A 16554-nucleotide genomic window follows, 5' to 3' on the forward strand; every position below is an offset into this window, starting at 1 on the left:
TCCTGCGCCTCTCCCAGCTGCCGACGGAGGAAAAGGTTTTCACTTCTCAGCTTGGCCAGTTCCTCCTGCAGCTCTTCTGCCTCCTCGATGGTGTCTTTCGTCTCCTGGTCTGTCTCAAGGAGTACAGCATGCTGCTCCTTTGCTTGATTCTGGACCTGAAGTAATTCTCTTTGTGTTACGTGTAAAGCCAATGTCTTTTCCGAGAGGGCTTTTCTCAGTTCTTCCACTTCTCTTTCAGCTCTGCTCAGCTGCTGAGACAAGCTCTGGTTGGTTTCTTGCACCAGAGACATGTGCTCACGCACGCTGAGCAATCGGACAATTATTTGACGCACTTCCGCATCAACGATATCTGACGGCTGATGGCTTCCAGGGCTCGGGTGGGAAGGGGATGAACCCGACCCTGTCTGTTCAGAGATAAAGAGCACAGATTGGCAGAACTTAGGAAAGCAGCTCAGAAGAGGGGAGAGGGGCAGCATTTCCGAGAACCAGGACTCCCACCAGCTTGACGTCAGCTTAGAAAAGAGTTGTCAACAACTCTGCATCGGACATGACTCGAGGAAAGGTCTGATTTCACGCTGGCGTGTAGCGCCGTCCTACGAGGAGGACGGCAATTTAAAATGTTTGGGTTTACGTACCGCCCCCCCAGAGCTGTTGCTCTCCTCGACGGCTTCTTGGTCTGGTGGCGCCTTACAGAGGGCAGACTCCTTGCCCCAGCGGCCAGTGTCGGGCTCCTGCACCGGCCGCAACGGGGCGCAGTCGATGGTGGCGGCCGCAGGGTGCAGCTGGTCCCGGCCGTGCGGCCGGAGCTCATCGGCACGACGGCTCCCGGAGGGCTCGGGCACCACCCGCGCCGTCCTGCGCCGCAGGAACCGCCAGATGCTCTTCATGGCCCCGTGGGAACGGGCACTGCACGGCCTCGCCTCCCCTCTCCCCGGGCAGCAGGGGCCGGCAGGACTCGGCGGGCGCTGCCGGGGGCCGGCTGCGAGCGGCGGAGCCGAGCCCCGAGGATCGGCAGGGCACGGGCAGCTGCCTACGGGCTGAGCTCCACCGCCAGCACCAGCTCCACCAGTGACACCAGCACCAGCACCGCCGGCACCGGCAGCACCGCTTCCACCAGCTCCACCAGCAGCAACAGCACTGGCTGCACTGGCAGCACCAGCACCGCCAGAGCCACTGGCACAGCACCAGCAGCTCCAGCAGGTACGGTGTGTGCAGGGACTGTGCCAGCGCCCCAGGTCTAGTGGACCTGTGCGCTGACGTCATGAACGGCTGAGTGACATCATAAGGCTCTGGGGGCTGGGCGGGGCAGAGGGGCCCGCACGCTCAGAGCCTCTCTGCACACACACAGCCCACGGGGCCAAGGGGAAGCGACTGGTGTGCCCAGCCCCCCTGCGCATGGATTTGGGCACACGCTGCACCCCTGGGTGTGATGCTGGGTCTCCCCGCGCCCCTCAACGTGCCTTTCAGTGCGCCCAAAACCCCTGGGTGTGTGGGGGTGCCCTTTGGTACACCGTAGAGCCTTCTGTCTGTCTGCCAGAGGGCTACCCCAGGCCCCCAGGGTATATTTTGGGCTGCTCCGAGACCCTTGCTCGGCTTTTTGGGCTTCCCCTGCACGTCTCACTTAGCCTTTAGCTGCTCCTGCCGCCCGCGGCTGTGCTTTTCAGGGTGCCCCAGCCCCCCAGGTGTGAATTTCAGTGATCTCCACGGCAATTGCACTGCCATTCAGGACGATAAAGCCCCTAAGGACGCCTTTCTGAGCAGCCCAAGGCCCCGCGGTGTGCCTTTCGGGCTCCCCCAACTCCTTGCTGTGCCTTTGGCTGCATCTCCAGGCCCCGCTGTGTGCTTTCTCCTGCACCCCATCTCCCTTGCTGCACTTTCTCCTGCACCCCGTCTCCTTTGCTGTGCCTTTCACGACTCCTCCGTGTACCTGTCGGGGCAACCCGGTCACCATGACGTGCCGTTTGGGACAGTCCGGACCGCTCGGGCTTCCTTCTGGAGCACCCACAACCCCCTGGCTGCTGCCCTGGAGCCACCTCTGCTGAAGGCTGCCGGAGGCTGCAGTTCCCTGCTGTCGCTCTTCCTTCGTTTCCGCTGCGTCCCGTTGGGCTTGGGGGCAGACGGCCTCGAACGGTGTCGATGCTCCTGCTGGGTCTCCGGGGGCTCGCAGCTGCTTTGGTCATGATTCAAGGATTACACACAGCGGGTACCGTAATAAATCCTGTCTGGCAGACATCTTGGACTACAACAGACTGTCCTTGTTTCTAACTACGAACAGAGCATTGGTTAATGAAGACCTTCGGTCTGGGATTTTACAGGGGCGTGCTAGCAGCATTGGCAATAGAGATTGTATTTCGTATTTGATCATTTATTCCCTTTGAGACTTACTTTCCCAGCATAATCATTCGTCTCTCCTACTGCTATTCGCCAATTAGAATTCTTGCTCTTCAAGGCAAGGTGGGAAGAGCAAGGGGGTCGCTAAGCAGTAGCCCCAAATCCTCAATCTGGTGATGGCCGCAGCAGTGCCGCTCGCCAGCGCTCCCTGAAGTCTCCCGTGGGGCACTGGAGCTGGCCTGTCTACCCTCTGCGCTGCAGCAGGCCCGCACTAAGGCAGGAGGAGACGTGCTTGAAGGCCAGGCCCTGCCCCCTGCTGAAGCCCGGCCCTGCCAAGCTGCCCAGGAAAGCCCCGGGGGCAGGAGCCATCCTGGAGGCAGCAGGCTGGGGTCTCCCCCGGCGGGGCCGGCGCCAAGGGCCAGAGGGCAGCAGCCCGGCCCTGCCAAGAAGGGAGCCGAGAGCTGCCCACGAGGGACAAAGCCCAGGGGAACGCCAATCTCCTCAAGCCCTCCGCAGGCCCCTGGCACCCTCCCGGCGCCGCCCGGCCTGGCGGGTCGACTCCGGGGCGGGCCGGGGCCACAGAGCCCCGGCTGCGGGGCCGCCAGCCCCCGCCGCTGCCCGCCGGCAGGCAGGGAGGGCAGCCGAGGGAAGGCGCGTGCGCGCCCCGCCTCCCGCTGCCGCGGCCGCTGCCGGGAGAGGCGGCCGCGATGGCGGTGCTGGCGTCCAACCCCAACAACCCCGTGGTCTTCTTCGATGTCGCCATCGGCGGGCAGGTGGGCGAGGGCGCCGCCGCCCCGGCCCCGCCCCGGCCCCGGCCCCGGCCCCTGGGGCTCTCGGGAGCCGCGCGGCGGGGCCGGGGGCCGCGGGTGCAGCGGGAGGGGCCGGCGGGGGTGCGGTGGGGTGTTGCGGGGGTGCAGCGGGAGGGCGGGGGGGGCTTGTTGGGGAGGGGAGGGGAGCGGCCAGGGGTGCAGGGCGGGGTCTTTTTGTTGGTGGTGCGGGAGGGGGTTGGCCGGGGTGCGGGGGGGGCTGTTGGGTCTCGTGGGGAGTGTAGGAGCGCAAGGGTGGGGGTGCGCTGGGAGGGGGCGGTCGCAGGGTCCGTCGTGGGGCTGTGAGGGGCGCAAGTGGTTGGAGGGGCGCGTCGTGGGTCAGCGGGGGCTGTGGGGTTGCAGGGGCGCGTGGGCAGGGGCTTGGGGCAGTGCTGCGGGGGAGGGGTGTGGAGGTGCAGGGCTGCATCGGGAGGGGGCTTGCAGGGCTGGGGTTGCAGCAGGAGGCTGACTTGGCGGGAGTTGCCTGGGTGCAGCGGTGGGGAGGCCGGTGGGTGCGAGTGGGGCCCAGAAGGCTCATGTGGCCGCCGTCTTGCCCAGGAGGTCGGCCGCATGAAGATGGAGCTGTTCGCCGACGTTGTCCCCAAAACGGCGGAGAACTTCAGGTGAGGAGCGGCCGGCGTTCCTGCGGCTCAGCCTGGAGCCGGCCTGCGAAGGGTTTTCGGTGCAGGAACGTCTCTGGTGGCAGAGCGACTGCCTGCCCCCGTGAACTGCTGCACCTGCTTTGCTCCTCTCTGCGTTGCCAGAGAGATGTGACGGTGCAGCATGCTGATCCCCGGGGGAGCCCGTCTGGCTGGAAGGTGAAGGCCTCCGGTCCCTCTCTGCTCCCTCGGTGGAGCTTCCGATAGGCCCGGTGCATCTATGAAGGGGGCTGCCTTAAGGTCACGGTAGGGCTCTCCTCGCCGCCCGGTTATTTTGCCACGGGCCGACGGATGTGCCTCACGCTCTGCTCTCTTTTTTGTTTTCCAGGCAGTTTTGTACGGGGGAATTCAGGTGAGTGGGTTCTAGTGGGTCTTTTTAAGTAGGCTACTGCGAGAAAGAGGGCTGGGCAAGTAGGAAGAAGGGTCACTTGGGATTTTCTCTCACTGTCCCAGTACAAAAGGAAAGAGGGAGAGAAACCTGCTGGGATGAAGTTGTGCCGGGCTCGTCGGTGAGTCGCGGAGGTGGCAGACTTTGCCATTTGGGCATGACTGTGTTCGTGCTCAGGTCGCTCTAGAACGGCCTGTCTGCAACTTGCAGCCGCCCGTGCTGCAGCTTGCCGCGGGATCCCGTCAAGGTGATGGTGTGGAGGTTGTAGGGAACGACGTCAGTTCATGTGCAGGGCCCACCGGAGGTTTCCCTGTGCCTCCGAGAGCACCAGCTGAGAGCCAGGCTGCAGCGCTTGGTTGTGTATCAAGGCAGCTGCTGAGGTACAGGGCAGCCCTTTGAGGCTCCGGATCCCTGGGAGGGTTTTGCGTGGGCTGTCCAGTGAGTCGCAGTGATGTTCCTGTTTATTTCCTTGCAGGAAAGATGGTGTCCCTGTGGGTTATAAAGGAAGCACTTTCCACAGGTAATTCACCTGCCTTTGTTCAGGCACCTAAATAGCAGCCTGAGCCAGCTGGGGTTTTGAGACGCGCCTTCAAGGCGTTACTGGTCTGGGAGGCCTTTGTGGGTGGCAGCTAATTGTCCTTCTGTAGCTGTGGGGGATTTGGGGGCGCTGTCAGACGTGTACGCTGGGGTCACTGGGAGGGATCCCCCGTTCCTGGTGGGCCAGGTCAGAGATCATTTTCTGGCATCTGTCACCTAATCGCTGTCCCTGGTCGAAGAGCAGTGGCTCCCAAATCACCTGATAGCAACCAGTAGTTAATATTTGTGGTAGACCTGAGACTGTAGCGTTCGTAGGCCCTGATAACTTCCGTGGTGCTGCTGCGAGGCCAAACTCCTTTTTACCACGTAGTATTCTTCTTGAGGCATTTGTCTGCTGAGAACTAAGTATTCTTTTCCTTGTTTAGGGTGATAAAGGATTTCATGATCCAAGGAGGTGACTTTGTAAACGTATGTATTTCTGTATTCCTTTGGGGCTTCTCCTGCGTGGTGTAATAGGCACTGTTTCCAAGGGTGCGTGCTGATTTGGGGGCTCTGTTGGCTCTCTTTTGAGGTCCCCAGTAGTCACTGGAGGTTTCCTTGTAGCTTTGCTGCCATCTCACTGCAGCAGGCTGTAATGTACTTGGAAAGGAATCGTGAGTCTTGTGTGCACATACCCTCTCCTCCCCCAAAGAGTTCCTCTCTAAAAAGCCCCGTGGCAGTACAGCTCGAGGCTTTTCAAATTGGCAAAGATTTTTTTTTTTTACCCTGTTGTCCTTCCCCGCCTTCTCCTGTCCCCCCGAACAAGAAACCCTGCGAGTTTGTCTTTGCTTTGCGGAGAGTGACCTTAAGTAGAGAACCGAGAAGCATGTGGTGCAAGAGATCGTTTCCGTGCAAACGAACTTTTTGTCAGTGAATTGTGCCAAAAGAGGACAGAGTTTGTGCCGGCAGTGGTGGTCGTGCTCTGAGTTGGGGAGAAGCAGAGTGTGTGGGGAAGGCTGGAGGACCGCGGGGTCTCTTGGCTGTCCTAGGACCCAGTAAAATGATTTCATTTCTGGAAGTGTTTCAAAACGTGAGGGGGCGTGATGAAGCTTTTTTAATCCAAACTTCCTAAAACTTGGTTGTCTGAAAGTCGCTGAGGGGAGTGACCGCACGGCGGGCGGCTCAGCCGCAGCAGACTTTAGGTGGTCGCTAATTGTGATGCTGCTGCAATGCCCCCGCGGGCTTTATTCCTCCCCCTGGAGCTGCTCAAGCATTAGGGCTTGCACCAGACATTGAATGTGTTGGCTCCTGGTGCGTATCGAGGGCAGGGGAGCATCCATTTGGGGCAGAGTTGAGCCCTGTCCTTTTGCGTGGGGCTTTTAAATTTGTGTTTTAATAAACTGAACCGTTGGGTAGCGCTGGCTCAGAACAAGCGCTGAGGCTGACGGGGCACCTCTGTCACCCAGGGAGACGGCACCGGAGTAGCCAGTATATACAGGGGTCCTTTTGCCGACGAAAACTTCAAGCTGAAACACTCTGCTCCTGGGCTGCTCTCTATGGTGAGTAGAAAACACTGCCGTTGTAAGACGGAAAAGCTTTAGGTACTTTCTCTGTGCCCTTTTCCTGGGTGTATCAGGTCTTTGCCAGGCAACAGACATCTCCACCGCTGGACCCAAGGGCTGAAAGACCGGCTGTGTGAGTGCTCGTCAGAAGGCTGCTCGTGGGTTAATGCGTGGAGGAACAGCGAAGTCCCGATGATGATCCTGCAGCATCCTTTCTTTTCCCCCGTTGGAGGGCTGGGGCAGGCTTTGCTCGATGAGCTTTGAGAAGAGCTTGGTGGCTCTTGCGGTTTGTGTAGGGTGGCAAGCGGTGGGGTTTTCTTCCTCCCCGATGCTGTTACCGAGCACTGACCTCAGCAAGGGGGAGGCAAAGAGGTGGGGCGTTCCGAAGCCGTAGCAGCGTTCCCAGGGTGCCTTTGCTAACATAGGCTTCCTGTTCCACGCTGTAGGAAAAACTGCAAGCGTTGCCCGTTGCCTGGTAGGAACAGTACCCTGACTTTGGCCACAGACAGCAAGCGGAGCCGGTGCTGCAGCGTTCCTGTCCGCAGCTGCTTCTCGCCCAGCTCTTTCAGCTGCCCTGCCCTTAAAGCACTTGCTTAGAGCATTCGCCATGTGCATTAGTTACTCCTCCCGTTCCAAGCACGGCCCAGAAAGAGGTGTCACGACACAGCTAAGCGAGCAGTGTGCCGTGGCGTGGGACGAGGGATCACGCGCTGGTCTCGGCAGCTTTGTGTGAAAGCGGCGTGGCTCCGGAGTCGCTCTGCCGGGCCAAGCCGTGGTCCCTCCCAGCTGGGTCCTTCCGCAGCTGGCTAGCGATAAGTAAAAATGCCACGGGACTGTGTCCCGTGCAGCCCTGCAGCTGCAAAACGTGCCCAGTTCACTTGCCGGCCCAGAAACGGGCTTTAGTATCTCCTGGGTGTCCAAAGAGCTTTGAAAAACCGGAATGGACTTAAGCGTGGCAGAGCCGTGTTCTTAGCAGAGCGCGCACGCTCCGGGTGCTGCGCTCAGGTGTGAATTCAATTTGCCGTCCGCATCGCGCTGTTCCGTGAGCCCTGTGCCGCTGGGATCGTTGCCTTTCTCATCCTGGTCGTCAGAACAGACACGTTTGGGTTGGTTTGTCCTGAGGAAACCTTCCAACTAGCAGAAAGCTGCTTTTTTTTTTCTGCCCTGGTTTCTGTCTCTTCAGTTTTCCCCGGGACAATACTGCAGCCAGGAAGGACTCGCCACCAAAAAGTTTGGCCTTTTTTCAGGAGCGTGCCCTAGAGCCCAGATTTCAGCGCGATCTTGTGCTGAACGTGCCTGCGTAGAAGTACGGTGGGAAGTTGGTGAGAGCGGCATGACCAGACTGGGTGGCGTGCCGCGTCCCAGCCCGGGGTGCTCTCCTGCGGATGCGTATCTGCTGCCCGTGGTTTGTGTAGCCACAAGCTAAAAAGAAGCTAGGCTGGGTCTAGAGCAACAGCTTTTTCCTACGTGAGGCGCGTCTGCCTTCGGTTTTGGCAAGTCTTTGATTGTACACTTGGTATTTTGCCGTTCTCCCCCCAGGCAAACAGTGGTCCCAGTACCAACGGCTGTCAGTTTTTCGTTACGTGCTCCAAATGTGACTGGTTGGATGGGAAACCCGTCGTGTTCGGTGAGTACCGGCAGCGGCAGCCTGGTGTCCCGGCTGAGGGACACTGCCTGTGGCGCAGCTGCTCGAAGAAACAGCCGGGGACTGCTTGTTCTTCGCCCCTCGCTTGTGGAGCACGTTTTAAGAGGGATCGTTTCCTTTGCCCGTTTAGAGCTCGGAAGCCAGCCCTGACGTGGCCAGTAGCTTTACACTGCACCAGACTTTCCAGCGGGAACAAAAGTGCATGTACCTGTGATGAGCGGCGGGGAGCAAAGGTAAATCCGGCCGTATTGAGATGGAAGAATTTTCTCATTCTAGGTAAAATCGTCGATGGGCTGTTGGTCATGAGAAAAATGGAAGTAAGTTGAATTTGCCTATTTCTCCGCGAACGTCCCCTTGGGCAAGTGGTACAGAGGATTGACAAGGGTGGTTCTGTTCTCTGCCGCTGTCTGTTTACAGGGTACCAGGGAACAGCAGCGTTGATAACTGGTATTACTGGTTGTCGTTGTTATAAAATGGCAGGAAAGGCGTTGAGGCAAATGCTGTCCTATAGATTGACTTTAGAAATGCTGTGCTGTCGTGGTTGCTGGTTGGTCTTTGAGCGGGGATTGTGTTCCTGTGGCTTTATGTGCGACGCTTTGCATTTGTTGGGGAAGCTGAATTGAAAAGCTGTTCCGTCAGCAACCCAGACGAGGGTGTGAAGCAGATCACTTCTGTGCCGTTGCCCGGGATTATTCCGTGGATGCTGAATGATCAGTTCTGCTGATCCGTGATCAGCGTGTTTGATAAGAAAAATGAAAGTCATCTCCTGAAGGGCTTCCAGCGTCGTGACTGGGTGTCTGAGGAGATGAGGAGATGTAACAAACAGCGGTGAGATCGAGACGGGCGAAACTTAACTCCCTGGCCCGCGCCTGGCTAATGTGCGCAAGGGCCTCCACCCTCGGTCTGGGAAGCGGGGCGAGCACAGAGCTGACCCCCGTCCGGTGTTGAGAAAAGGTCCCGTGCAAGGAAGGGTACGGCGCGGTGTGATGCACGTGTTGCTGACCCTCTTTGCCAGGAGCACCGATGGCAGGGTTGCGGTGTGCCTGCCTTGTGCGTCACTGCAGCGAGGGGCGAGTTGAGGGAAATAAGTAAGAGACTCAGAAAGGAGCAGCTGAGTCCAGCAGAAGGAGAGGTTCAGAATGAGGGTTGCTGTGGGACTGTCTGGTGTTTGGATTCCGCAAAGGCCGTACAAAGGCAAGTTTGCTTCGCGTGTTGCAGCTGTAATTAGTAACTTTCAAGCTTTAGGCCAGAGCAGCCTCAAGCGACGTGATGCCTGCTGTATCTCAGGAGGAGCTCTCTGGCTTTAGCTCTGTGCCTTCCCTCCCCTTGGAGGGATCGGGGTCTGGTCTGTATCCCAAACCTCTACCCGCAGAGAGAGTGCAGCAGCTTATGGCTGGGTCCGTTGCCCAAATGCGTGATGGTGCTTCTGTGTGACTCGGAGCTGTGTCTGGATTTCCCGGTTCCTGATGCTGTAGGCATCTCTCTCTCAGCCGGTCTTGGAGTACCTGTCACTCACGGGATTTGCCGAGCTTTTATGAGGTTTAACGCTATACGTTTGTCTGTCCTCAGCATGTGCCGACGGGTCCAAACAACAAACCCAAGCTGCCGGTTGTGATCTCCCAGTGCGGGGAAATGTAGAGCAGTGAAACAGAAATGGGGTAAGTGTGTCTTCGCAGGCCGCCAGTGCAATCAGCCTCTGGGCTGCTCTGCTCCTTTCCTTTTCTCTTGACTTAGTTTCGCAGTCCTTTGAGTCTGTAGAGAGCTGACTCAGCTCAGTGAAGCGCCAGCAAATCCCCACCGTTTTTGGCCTTCCGTTCGATGATTTCCAGAGAGGTCTGGAATTGCCCACGAAGACACTTTGTCCCCGCTTCCATAACAGAGTCTTTCAGATCTGTGGCACTCCAGACTCTGGGGAGCTCCTCCTGCTTGATGAAGTGACAACAGGGGATGTAATTGTTCTTTCGTTTCCCTGGTACTTCTGGTGGCGTCGATAGGCTTTTGAAGAGAGGGACGACCTTGTTCCCAGGCTTTCTTGCAGATGGGCAGACCCGTGCTGATGGGTGGGGTCCCCTATAGGGCTGTCCTCAGGCCCAGGCTTGTTCATCATTTCTGCTTGGAGCACATGATCTCTGGCCAAGATCCAGCTTGAGACCGGCAGCTTTTCCCTTCTAGGGACGAGGCCGGTGCCACCTCGCTGACTTCCCAGCCAGGTTTTAGGAACTGCCTTTCTGCAGCCTGCTGCCTCTCAGCTGCCTGGAGACAAGGAGGGCATCTGCCTTGCCCAGCTTCAGCCAGCTGAGTCAGTTACTTGTCCAGACCCTTTAAAATCAGCCGGGAGAAAGAGGCGCTGGTGGGTTTGGGTTCGGAGGCGGGTGCAGAGGCCCGGCATGGAGACCCAGGAGGACGCCCGCGTTCTCTGGCTCAGGGTGAGCTGATGCGTGCAGCAAGTAGCGCTCCCGTGAAAACCGCTGAGGCGGCACCCAGTGTCACTGCACGGTCTTGCTGTTGTAGGATGAGTCGGGAATGGCCGTCCAGCGTTTCGGACCTGTTTCTTCTGCGTTTCAGCGTTCCTTTGCCGGTGCTTAGGCCTGTGCTGGCTCCATGCCGTTCCATCTCCAGCCGGTTCCCCCACTGCCCCAGTCCTCTCTGCAGGCCAGATCCGCGCTCTTGACGTTCTCCTGAAATTACTTCATCATTGGCATCTTACCTTTTTTGGGTTTTCTCACAGTTTGAAATGTAAATAAAGAATTTTGTTAAATATGCCTGCAGAGCGCATCAGTTGACGTGCTCGGGAAGAGATTCTTCTTCAGGTGAGGAGGACTGCAGAGTCTTCAGCAACGTGTGTTGTCCCTAGCTGGTTCAGCAGGGAGCTTCTACTGGGCGTGGTGGTGCGGGGCTCTGCTGCTGGGCGATTGCAAAATGGGCAAGAAGGGGTGAAGGGAGCATGGCAGAGCACGGCAGTGCCGTCCTACAGCAGCTCCTTTACTGGGCAGGTAAGTCGGGCTGCCTGGCAGAGAGGTTCTTGGCGTCTTGGGAACAGCCAGAGCCTTTCTACACGCAGCCTTGCTGAAGCACAAGGAATTGGCGCGGCGCAGGCTCCATCCCCGTGAGTTTGCTGGGCTCTGGGGCGAGTCGTGTTGTAAACAAGCGTTTGTAAAACCTCCCCTGGCGCGTGGCGGCACCAGGCCGTCGGGCTGTCGTGTGGCACGGGCGTTAGAGGAATTTACCTGGGTGCGACGTGGGTGTTAGGGCAGGGCTTTGGGCTGGGAAGCCAAGAATGCTTATGCTCTAGGAGCAGAAATTGGGCCTCCTTATCCTGCACGGTTACCGAGGGCGCAGCTGAGGCTGCCGGTCGGTGGAAAAACTGACTTTCTCCTTCCAGAATTGGGTTGCAAGGTGACCTACCTGCTGGGGGACACGCAAGCGCCCCTCGGGGGGGCTGGGCTACGGCGTGAGTTTCCTCATCCGGCAGATGAAAACGTAAGGGAGCTGGGACAAAGCCTGTTCTGTCACCTGCAGGCGCTTCATACCGCCTGGGGACGTCCCGCCGCTCCTCGGGCAGCAGGAGTGTGTTGTGTGGGGCTGTCTTGGGGAGGTGCGGGCCGCGCCCTTTGCTTGGGCGTTACCCAGCGCGAGGTGGCAAGCGCTGATGTGCTGGAGGACAGATCCTGCAGGCGGGCTTTGGTGTGCTCTGTTGTCTCGGGGCTGTTTGAAGTCCTTGAAGCAGGCTCCGGCTGTCAGGATTTCCAGGTCTCCATTCCTGGGGCTGCACAGCTCCTGAAGTCACTCGTGCTCACTTCTGTCCAGCCCGAGGCATCTCGCCTGCTTGTACCTGCAGAATCCCAGGTGATGAAAGAAACACAAAGCACACCGTCCCTTTCCTCTGCAGCCCCGAGAACGCTTTCCAGAGGGGTCTCTCCTGTGGGAGGAGGGTTAAAGATTCCCAAGAGCGAGGAGCAAACTGGAAGCTGGTGACAGCTGTGAAATAGAGGTGACCAAAAAGAGAGAGGCTGGGCTGCCGGTGCTGCTCGGGAAATGTGTCCAGATGGCCCTTCCCTGGGGGGCTGCTGAGGCAGGAGCTTGGCTGCAGGCGGCTCGGGGGAGCTCTGCCTGCCAGCTGCAGTGCTGAGGTTTGCACTGCTGAGGCGGGTACCCAAATTCACTGTACTTTTTCCTGAGGGAAAGCAGCGTATTGCTGGGTCCAGGCTTGATCTGGGGAGTAAAGAGTGAATTTAGCATAGCTTAGTAGTGAGCAGCAATTAGCTAGCTAGACCCAGCACAGGATAAGGGAGCAGAAGCAGCCTTGAAATGTTTGAGACAGTAGGAAGAGCTTGGATGAGAAAGTACACGATGAAGAAGACTCTGAGCCTTCCTCCGAAAGTCCCCAAAGGACGACCACCAGATGACAGCACGCGCGCGCCAAGAGGAGGAAACGTGTTATAATACTTTCTGAGAAACAATTATAATATCCCCAGCTATTCTCGGAACTAATTGCAGACGCTCATGAATATGCATGTTTTGAGGTAATACATAGAGTTGTAGAATGTGACCCGTGTGCCAGCTAGGAGGAGCGACCCCCCTTGCACCCAGCACCGTGCTAAACAGACCTGCTTTGGAACTCTCTGCGAGTTAGAGAGTTTGTCTCCACGCTTCAGGGGCAGCAGCTCTTTGTCAGCCTGATGCATGTGTTTCTGTCACTGCGATCAGCTAGTCTCGCTTCCCGCGTAGCAGGGGTCACAGAGCTTCCCCAAATGAACATCCTCGCAGGCTTCATCACCGAGATTTGAAGGTGTCTCCACAATTTCCTCCCCTAGGGTCCCTTGCATGGTGGATTCCCTATTTGCCATTGTATTTTAAGGCTTGTTTTTCTCTGGACTTCCTGAGCATCGTCCAGTTTTGATATCCTTCTGGTTTCAAGGTCACGGTCCCGATGCAGATCCCTTGCGGGACTGTATGACTGTTGGAAAGCTCTTTCCTTCGTTAGCCGACTTGGAGATCTCCTGGAACCGTAAGTGACCAAGATAGCTTGACAAGGCCTATGGCCATACCCCCCCATCGGTTCTTGCGATGGGCTGACCTTGGCCCCAGTCCCCCCCTGGCCGTGGTGTAACGTGGGAAGCTGGGTCCCTGGCTTCCAGTTTTCACGCTAGGATGGGGGAATGGGCAGTCCTTTGGGGGTGATGTTGCAAGGGCTGATGCCGAGGGGATACGCCTTGGTCGGAAAGGTGGTGGAGTGATGGGTCAGCTCCCAGATACCTTCTTGGTGGTTGCCGGTGAGTGAGGTTTGTCTCCTCTTCTGAGGGAGGAGTGACGTAGGCAAGGGCAGGGCTAGGAATCTGTGACCGGCAAGCCCATTTTTCAAGTGCCCGAGGAAAGTGACTTGGTGGACAAGAAGGCTGGGTTTCCCCCGGACCTTGCGCCTGGGGAATTCAGCAGAGCTCTTGGATCTCTCTGAGCCCACGTAAGGTGAAGACGTAGGGGATGGAGGCAAAGAGGAGGTGAAATGAAAGGTGATCCTTAGAGAAGGGCTCAGGGGAAGGGAGGGCAGCTGCCCCCCAGTCTCTCCCCCTCCCTCTGGCAGAGAAGCTCCCCTGGGCAGGAAGGATGGGATGCTGAGGAAAAGGCTCATTAAAGACAAGGCTGCGAAGAGCCCTCTGGCCCGGGGCTGCAGCCTGGCTCCGAAACGGCTCCAGCAGGAGGCATTTCTTTCTGGGAGGAACTGCCCGGGCAGGTGAAAGCAAAGGAGCTCCTGGGGGCGCAGCGCAAGCGCAGGCAGAGGGAGCCGAGCCTGGGCCCTGCATCTGCAGCGTGGAGGGGCCGAGGGGCACCTCAGCCAGGTCCCAAACTGCCGTGGGCAAAGCGCAGACCCTTTGCCCTCCTCCCCGCGAGGGCTGGCACGGGGCTCGGGACCTCTGCGCGCTGCCCGCCCCCTGGGGCGGGGGGTTAGACCCGGTCCCCCACCCGGCTTCAAGCGCCAAGCGGGGCGCTTGGGCCCGTCCGCTCCCCGCCAGCGCAGCCCCCCCCCCGCCGCCGTTCTCCGGGGGCTGATGGCGATGCTTTAACTGCACTCAGGACGTGTCTGAGGCAGCTCCGCCACGTCCCCCCCCCCGGCCTCCCCGCCCCGCCCCGCCCCGCCCCGCCCCGCCGCGGGGATTAACGCTGCCGGGCTCCCGCCTGCTGACTCCCGCTTCTCTCCCGGCAGCCGGGAGCGCCGGGGCTGCACCCAGCCCTGGGAGCGGGGCCGCTCTGCCCCGTGGCTCCAGGGCTGTGGTTGGGATTGCCCCCGGCTGGGGAAGGGGCCTTGAGGCCCCTCCGTCACTCCTAGCGAGCGTTCAGGATCTCCCCTCTTTGCTCCTCTGGATGTCCAGGTCCCCTCCTTGCTGCTGTGCCTATTCCATTTCCCTCGCCCCCTCCATCTCCCTTCTGGCCCCTGGACCCGTCATCCTTGCGCTCGGAGCCCCTCCTTTTGCCCCCCATCTTCCTTCTCCGCACGTTCTCGTCCCCTCCCTCAGTGCTCGGGTACCTCCCGCTCCCCTCCGCAGGCTTGCACGAAGCAAAGTGGAAGGGGGAAGAGCAGGAGCAAAGGGGAACGACCGGGTCCGAGTACAGATCGAGGGGAGCGCAGAAAAGTGGGCACGTGCTGGAAGGCAACTTCTCCCAGTTTCGTTTCCAAAGCTTGTAGTTTTGGACTGGACAAGGAACTGGGGTTCAGGGGGAGATCCGGTGGCTTCACCCCCTTCCACCCCTCTTCCATTTTACGGAGTTTATCTACAAATGCCAGCCTCCGGGGGGATCTGGGGTGACGCACGCACACCCTGACGCTTGGGCGAGTTGCAAAAAAGCTGTCGAATCCTGTGGTTGAACTATATGACAGAAATCGCCAGGTCAGCCGATTTGGCGATTGCCCCAAGAGCCCAAAAGCCAAGATTTCACAAACCTCTTTCCCCGTGCAGCTGCGCCATCAGGGTGATTAGAAAAGGGAATCACTGTAGAATCTTCTGTCAGGTTAACATCCATCCCCTGTAATTCCTCCAAGCGGTCAGATGTAAAAGGAAAGAACTTCTGGTAAAGCACATGTAATTGAAATTTCAGTTTTGGAAAACTTTTGCTCTCCTAAGATAAAAGCAACAAGCAGTCAAACGACCGACCTGTTTTAACCCAGCTTTCAAATATTTCCCCGCTCTGACTACTAGGTAACAGGCATTGCACTTGGTAATCCAAACAATTCTGTACTGTCCAAATGTAGGCTGGTAGTAGAGGACTCTTCCTTGAACAATTCACAGACAGTAATGCTCTCCAAAACATGCCACTGTTAAAAACACTCCTATATTTACAAACGAGTGCTGATGCTCTGGCTCTCCTGCAGCTGGAGGCCGTGGTCTCTCCGGGCAAAGCTACGTTCAAGTACCCAATCTCAGAAGCTTGTGAGGGGGACAAGCCTGAGGATGAGTCTTGGCTTGTGGCTTCTCCTTCAGGCTTCACGTCTCGCGTGGCCTGCAGGGTGCTGAGAGAGCCTGGTGGTTCTCGTGATGGGGAGCTGAAAACAAAACAAAGTTCCTCTCCTGAGTCATTCTGCAAACTCCATCTGAGCCTCCGCCACCCGCACGGCCCCAACGCTCCTCCCAGCCTCTCTGTGAGGCAGCGCAGGGCGACAGTTGGTGCCTTTCGCTTGGACCAAGTCTGGGATACTCCTCCTCCAGCCAAGGAGCTGGCGGCCCTCATCTACCCCCGAGCCTCCTCAGACTGTCCCGTCACCCTCCATGGCACCCGCAGGCCGTCACCGAGTCCACTGGGCTGGGTCTCCAGCAGGCAGGGAGCGGAGCTGCAGAGCCCCTCTGCCTTCCCTTGCCCATCTGGCGCGGATCGTGGGGATCCCGGCTACACCAGCAGAGAAACAGCTCGAGCTCCCTCCTGCCCCATAGCCTGGGACGTGAGTCACGCAGTCCTGGGCAGCAGCGGTCCTCTACGGCTCATCACCTCTTGTGTGAAGACACGCTTCCAAAAAGCCTGGGCACCAAGCTGATCTCTAAATCCCACCGTGGGCCCTGACAGAGTTTGAAAATGTCACTCCTCCGTCCCATTAGCTTCAGTCTTTAAACACAGTCTTTAGAAACAGAGTCAGCCGCCAGCACGGCATCTCCCCGGCTGAGGAGGACCCGTCTGTGCGGCAGCTCACCTCGCTCCAGTCGGTCTTGGCTGGCAGCTCCGTCTGGGTCTTGGCCAGCGACGTCTCCGTCCCCCAAATGCTGGAGCTGCTGCTGCAGGTCCTCCACCTGCTGCTCCAGGGGCTTCCTAAAAGCACGTTGGGCTGACAGTGAGACACTGACGTGGAGGCCTGCCTCCGTGAATTTAAGGCTGGCTGGGATCTAAACCCAACACCACGCTGCTCTGCACCTGCCCTGGGCAACAGCGAGGGCAGAAAGAAATCAGGACGTCCTGGCTGTCCCCACCTCCCAGTGGCACGTGAAAGGTGCGTGCTGTGTCCGGGATCCTCAATGCCAGCGGCACAAGAAAGGGCCCTGCCGGCAGCTGGAGGGTAAACCAAATCACTGGGCTGGCAGGAGGGGCCACGCACCTTCTGAGGCAGCTGAAGCCTCCAAAGATCTTTCAGATCTGACACAGAGGGGATGTGGGGAGCTCTGCCAGG

The 16554-nt window shown here is 58.6% G+C and overlaps 1 protein-coding gene across 6 annotated transcripts; it reads left to right on the plus strand.

Annotated features, from left to right (window-relative positions):
• The first annotated feature begins 3018 nt into the window (after positions 1-3018).
• Positions 3019-10669, plus strand: LOC147413051 (peptidyl-prolyl cis-trans isomerase H-like). 6 transcript variants are annotated; one of them, XM_086480727.1, is made up of 10 exons: positions 3019-3104; positions 3696-3760; positions 4125-4148; positions 4660-4704; positions 5147-5189; positions 6167-6259; positions 7802-7889; positions 8184-8224; positions 9477-9565; positions 10080-10669. In XM_086480727.1, the coding sequence occupies exons 1-9, from the start codon at positions 3039-3041 to the stop codon at positions 9543-9545; spliced, it is 534 nt and encodes a 177-aa protein (XP_086336853.1). In that variant the 5' UTR covers positions 3019-3038; the 3' UTR covers positions 9546-9565; positions 10080-10669. The 6 variants fall into 6 exon arrangements, with proteins under 6 accessions (XP_086336853.1, XP_086336857.1, XP_086336852.1 ...); XM_086480731.1 differs by lacking the exons at positions 3019-3104; positions 3696-3760; positions 7802-7889; positions 10080-10669 and adding exons at positions 4250-4305; positions 4395-4564 and having other exon boundaries at positions 3856-4148; positions 9477-9515; XM_086480726.1 differs by lacking the exons at positions 3019-3104; positions 3696-3760; positions 7802-7889; positions 8184-8224; positions 10080-10669 and adding exons at positions 4250-4305; positions 4395-4564; positions 8038-8140 and having other exon boundaries at positions 3856-4148; positions 9477-9514.
• The last annotated feature ends 5885 nt before the right edge of the window (positions 10670-16554 follow it).

Source organism: Leptosomus discolor, unplaced genomic scaffold (genome assembly GCF_034619465.1).
Source record: "Leptosomus discolor isolate bLepDis1 unplaced genomic scaffold, bLepDis1.hap2 HAP2_SCAFFOLD_136, whole genome shotgun sequence".
Classification (NCBI taxonomy): domain Eukaryota; kingdom Metazoa; phylum Chordata; class Aves; order Leptosomiformes; family Leptosomidae; genus Leptosomus; species Leptosomus discolor.